The sequence below is a fragment of the Primulina tabacum genome, chromosome 1, assembly GCF_025594145.1.
Source record: "Primulina tabacum isolate GXHZ01 chromosome 1, ASM2559414v2, whole genome shotgun sequence".
Taxonomy (NCBI): domain Eukaryota; kingdom Viridiplantae; phylum Streptophyta; class Magnoliopsida; order Lamiales; family Gesneriaceae; genus Primulina; species Primulina tabacum.
Window position 1 is genome coordinate 49,604,548 of NC_134550.1, and position 6,172 is coordinate 49,610,719.

Sequence of the window (6,172 nt, forward strand, 5' to 3'; positions counted from 1 at the left end):
GCATTATTTGAAAATTGTTGTTCAACTGTTGGTTGGTAACAAACAGAGTTGACCCGCAATGTTTGCATCAATATTGAAGAAAACAGGCTTTTGGCCGTTTTTTTTAGTTTTTAGAAAAATTTTGGCAGAATTTCCTTTATAAATGTGATATGCCAAAATTGTAAACACCTGCAAATATATCACAAGCAACATATACAAGAACAACAATGCATTTTCCCAACAAAGTTTGGCTTTCAAGCCACTTTCTCAACTCTACACATCAGAAAAAATACTTGCCAAATCATGGTAAACAAGTGTAAAAACATACACCTACTGTCCCTAGCCTACATATTTTATTTCCTCTCGATGTGTCTGACACTCCTCCATACATATATGCTCAGCCGGTTGCAAAGATATTCATCAAAGCTTGGTAATTTTCTTTTTGATAGGCCAGCGACACTACCACGGGGAATTTTCATCTCTATTGGTCTTTAAGATATTTTCTTGTGTTGGCCTTTGAGATAAATTCTCGATTTCTCCAACTATGTTCCTCCGAAATAAATGGGACCAAGTGATGAATAACAAAGTGTTGATCAGCAAACTATGAATGCTCAAATAATAATGCAACATAACAGCGAGGAAGAAGAGCATCTACTAAGCAGAATGGAAGATGACCAAGTGAATGACAGTTGGATGATTTATATATACCTCATTTCCATCTTCTGAAATGCATCAGACTCTGCCATCTCAATCAGATATAATTTATACAGTGCTAGCTAATGATTTGGGCAAAAGAAGAGCAACTCGTGTGGTTGTGTTCTCAATATGAAGATTACAGAAGTTGCACTAGCCAAAAGCCAAGTTCTGAATATGCACAGCAAGGTAGCACCTTTGTTGAAGTGCAACACCCATTGTTACTTATCAGAAATTCATTCAGACATATTCACAAACATCTTGCATGCAGCATGAAATGTGACATATTCTACAATATTTTTGTGATGGAGGATTGAAAAAGATGGTTAAATATACCTACCTTGAGAAGGTGTGGTTTGATGTCAAGGAGATTGATGATGGCAACTTTCAGAAACTGGGATGACATCACAAAGTCGATGGAGCGGCAATTTCTTCGGGAAAATCGGTGGGCACCGATGGAGGTTTGGGAGAAGTGAGAAAGAAAGAGATAAAGAAGGGTTTAAGGAAAGTGAGAGGAATTAGGGGGTTCAGGGAATGCACACTTGGATTTAACCCGATGGAAGAAAAACATGTGTCTCGGTCAATTCATATTCAAATCCATAGAACCAATCCTTTCAAAACCATATGACTGTACGTGAGCTTTAAATAGCCAACTGGGCCAAATTGGTCAAAGTAGCTGTAAGTTTTAATACGTGAGATTTGGGAGAGGGAATCTCTTATTTCCACTGAATAATAAAATGAAGTACAAAGCTGAATAAATAGGCTACTGAAACCCTAAGGCTAACAAACTAATCTACCCAAATATTTAAAATACAAGGATGAGATAAAAGATATAACCATCAAACAAATCAACCGATATGATTCTACCAACTAATAAAAGATCCTAATCTAATTTGATCTTAATCTTCAACACTCCCCCTCAAGTTGGGTGGTAAATGTTGATCATACCCAACTTGGATACCAAGTTTTCAAAGATTGGTCGGTACAAGGCCTTAGTTAGGATGTCTGCAACTTGTGTGTGGCTGGGGACGTAACAGATTTTCAGTGTCCCTTTCTCGAGCTTTTCACTTATGAAATGACGATCGATTTCAACATGTTTAGTTCGATCATGGTGGACTGGATTCTTGGCAATACTTATTGCTGCTTGATTGTCACACTTTAGTTCGATCACTTGATGTCCTCCGGCTTTCAGTTCTGCTAATAACCGTTGTAGCCATATTCCTTCACACGTACCATTGGCCAAGGACCGAAATTCGGCTTCTGCACTGCTCCTTGCTACCACAGATTGTTTCTTGCTCCGCCATGTTACAAGGTTTCCCCATATGAATGAGCAATACCCAGATGTGGATCGTCTGTCAGTGGAAGATCCTGCCCAATCAGCGTCACTGTATATCTGTATACCTCTTAGAGCTGTCTTCTGAAAACATAGTCCCTTTCCAGGTGATCCTTTGAGGTACTTTAATATACAAAAAACAGCATCCATGTGTTCTTCAGTCGGATTGTTCATGAATTGGCTAACAACACTTACAACAAATCCAATGTCAGGCCTTGTGTGTGATAGGTATATCAGTTTACCTACTAATCTTTGGTATCGTCCTTTGTCGATCATTGGACTTTCCTCATTCTTTCCAAGTTTTATATTTGGATCCATAGGAGTATCAACAGGCTTGCATCCCAACATCCCAGTTTCTTTCAGTAGATCAAGGACATACTTTCTTTGAGAAATAAAAATCCCATGTTTTGATCTGGCCACTTCCATCCCCAAGAAGTATTTCAACTGCCCTAGATCCTTCATCTCGAATTCTTTTGAGAGTAGTTGCTTGACTTGAGTGATGTCTTCTTCATGGTTCCCAGTAATTATAATATCGTCAACATATACGATGATAACAGAGATCCTGTCTGGGTTGGAATGCTTGACAAACATAGTGTGGTCTGATTGGCACTGTATGTATCCACTTTCTTTCAATATTTTCGTGAATTTGTGGAACCAGGTTCTCGGAGACTGCTTTAAACCATAAAGAGATTTCTTTAACCGATAGACTTGATTAGCCGTTGTCTTATCTTCGAATCCAGGTGGGATACACATATATATCTCCTCTTCCAAATCCCCATTTAAGAAGGCATTTTTGACATCAAGTTGATATAGGGGCCAGTCTAGATTTGCAGCAATAGATAGAAGAACACGAACCGTATTTAACATGGCGACAGGAGCAAATGTCTCCTGATAATCAATCCCATATGTCTGAGTAAACCCTTTGGCTACTAGTCTAGCTTTGTATCGTTCACTCCCATCAGCCTTATGTTTGATTGTGAAAATCCACTTGCAACCAACAGTCCGTTTTCCAGGAGGGAGATCTGTGATCTGCCAAGTGTTATTTTTCTCAAGAGCATGTATTTCGTCAAAAACTGCTGCCCTCCATTGTGGATGTTCCAGGGCTTCAGTGATGTTTGATGGGACCTGTACTTGGTCTAAATTCACAATAAAAGCTCGATATGCAGGAGACAATAGATCAAGAGAGACAAAATTGTTGATAGGATATTGAGTGCATGATCTGATTCCTTTTCTTAAAGCAATAGGTCTATCATCGATATCATGGGAGTTGATAATTGACGTACCTTGATTGTTTTCCAGAGGATCTGGGATCGAGGGAGTGCTCTTGGTTTGCTGATTGTGTGGTTGGTCTTGAGGAGAATTCCTACGAGTGTACACATGATCAAATGGAAGGATTTGGGAATGATTTGGTGGAAGGATTTGGGAATGATTTGGTGGTTGGGAATGATTTGGTGGGATAACGTCTACACCATCAGTATGTATGGGATCCAGATTCTGAAGGTCATAAAGGTCATGGCCGTGAATTCCTTGCTCCCCCTGAGCCGAGGAAGATGGAAAAAACGGATCAGACTCATGGAAGGTTACATCCATGGTGTTGTAGAATTTTCTTGTGGTCGGAGAATAACATTTGTACCCCTTTTGATTGGAAGAGTATTCTAAGAAGATGCATTTTAATGAGCGTGGGTCAAGCTTGCTTCTATGTTGGGAATGTATATGCACAAATGAGACACACCCAAAGACACGTAATGGGAGATTGTGAATTAGGTGTGAGTTAGGATAGCTGCTGAGAAGAGATTGAATGGGAGTTTGGAACTTAAGGACTCTAGAAGGCATTCGATTTATGAGATATGTGGCTGTGAGGACAGCATCACCCCAGAAGTGATGGGGAACATTATGCGTGAATAGTAAAGAACGAGCTACCTCAAGGAGGTGTCGGTTTTTTCTTTCAGCGACACCATTTTGTTGAGGTGTGTCAACGCAGGAGCTTTGATGAATAATTCCCTGAGTGGTTAGGTAGTCTCCAAGAACAGTGTTAAAGAAATCTCGAGCCCGATCAGTTCGTAAAATATGGATATTGGTGGAGAATTGTGTCTGTATCATGGTGGAGAATGTTTTGAAAATTGTAGACGTCTCACTTTTGTCTTTCATGAGAAAAACCCATGACAGACGAGTATGATCGTCAACAAACAGTAGAAACCACCGAGTACCCGTAATGTTTTTTTTATACGAGAAGGACCCCAAATATCGCTATGTATTAGGGAAAAGGGTTTTGATGGTGTGTATGTATGTGGTGTGAACGATGTGCGAGTGTGTTTTGAAAACTGACAAACATCACAATAAGGCGAATGAGAAGTTTTGTTGTTTACTAATGATGGAAATAGTTTCTTGAGATACAAAAAATTTGGATGACCTAGACGATAGTGCCATAACAAAAATTCGTTATTCCTAATGGATTGGACTGCGGAAGTATGGTGGTCAGGGGCATTGGAAGATGACTCTACGGGCGGCTTCATCGTGAATAGGTAGAGACCAGCACAACACTTAGCATTGCCAATCGTCCTCCCCGATTCCAGGTCCTGAAAAACACATGAGTCAGTCGAAAAAATGGTCGAGCAATGTAAGTTCTTGTTGAAAGCACTGACAGACAGCAAATTACAATGAAGTGCAGGAACGAACAAGACATTATGTAAGCATAATTCTGGGGATAACCAAATTGAACCCGAACCCAGAACTTTTGTACAAGAACCATCTGCCACTCGAACTGATTTAGAGACTCGTGAGGGGCTGTATGAGGTGAACATCTGTAATTGGCTGCACATATGGTCTGAAGCACCTGAATCTACTATCCAGTAGCTAGATAAATTAGTCTGGGAAATAAGGGTGAGGGGAATATCACCTGGGATTGCTGTACTACCCGTTCCGATGACTGAGGATGGCATCACATGCTGGGAGAATAATTTATGTAGCGCCTCCAATTGTTCCTTGGTGAAAGGCGCTGCTATGGGAGGAGTCGGTTCAGAAACCACGCTGTGAGCGCGGCGATCTCTGGCTGGCTTCCAATCAGGTGGTTTCCCATGTATCTTCCAGCAACTCTCGATATTGTGAGTTGGTTTCTTGCAATATTCACACCAAGGACGTCTTGGAATCATTTTTCCTTTTGTGTTGCTTGAAGGCTGCCCTTGATGAAGTCCTTGGGGGGCTGTAACATTACTAGTTGGAAAGCTATTTTGGCGTTGAACGACCAGTGCAGAGTTATCAGATGACTGAGGAGATGAGCCCAGCATCACCTTGCGTCGGCTTTCCTCCTGGCGAACCACTGAGAAAGCAGCACGGAGGTTCGACAGGGGGTTTGTGCTAAGGATTCTGCCCCGGACGTCATCGAAGTTGTTGTTGAGACCCATGAGGAACTTGAAGACTCGTTTGTTTTCAATAACTGATCTGAACACCTTTTCGTCTTTGGAGCATTTCCAATCATGTGTCTCTGTCAAGTCAATGGTTTGCCAATTGCGGGTAAGAGAAGAGAAATACTCAGTCACTGTGGAGTCTTCTTGTCGCAGATCATGAACCGCCGATTCGATTGCAAAGAGTTCAGCCGTATTGTCGCAGCAGGAGAAGGATTCACGGGCAGCCTCCCAAATCTCCGAGGCAGAGGGATAAAGGAGCAAATTCTCCCCGATCTCAGGAATCATGGAATTGATTAACCATGCCATCACTTGGTTGTTTTCAGCCTTCCATGTTTTGTAGTTTGGATCGGTGGTTTCGGGCTGTGATGAGGAACCCGTGAGAAGCTCTTCTTTCCCTCGGCCGCATATGTACATGAATACAGATTGTGACCAAGGTAAGAAATTCTTGCCATTAAGTTTATGGCAAGTGATTGAAAGGGGTGATGCGTCGCTTGTGATTTGAGGAGCGGGTGAAGAGGTTGTAATTTGAGAGGTGGAGGCCATCCCGGATTGCGTCCCGTATTTTGTCATGGATCGGCTGCCAGTGGCTCTGATACCATGTAAGTTTTAATACGTGAGATTTGGGAGAGGGAATCTCTTATTTCCACTGAATAATAAAATGAAGTACAAAGCTGAATAAATAGGCTACTGAAACCCTAAGGCTAACAAACTAATCTACCCAAATATTTAAAATACAAGGATGAGATAAAAGATATAACCATCA

General features: G+C 41.3%; 1 protein-coding gene across 1 annotated transcript; it reads right to left on the minus strand.

The window, feature by feature from the left end:
* Positions 1-4,149: 4,149 nt before the first annotated feature.
* On the minus strand, positions 4,150-5,823 carry LOC142511512 (uncharacterized). Its single transcript, XM_075619650.1, has one exon. It carries the CDS (start codon positions 5,821-5,823, stop codon positions 4,150-4,152), a length of 1,674 nt encoding a protein of 557 aa, XP_075475765.1.
* Between the last annotated feature and the right edge of the window lie 349 nt (positions 5,824-6,172).

Excerpts from the sequence above, each read along its gene's own strand:
- LOC142511512 (XM_075619650.1), bottom strand. The coding sequence starts at position 5,823 with ATGTACATATGCGGCCGAGGGAAAGAAGAGCTTCTCACGGGTTCCTCA.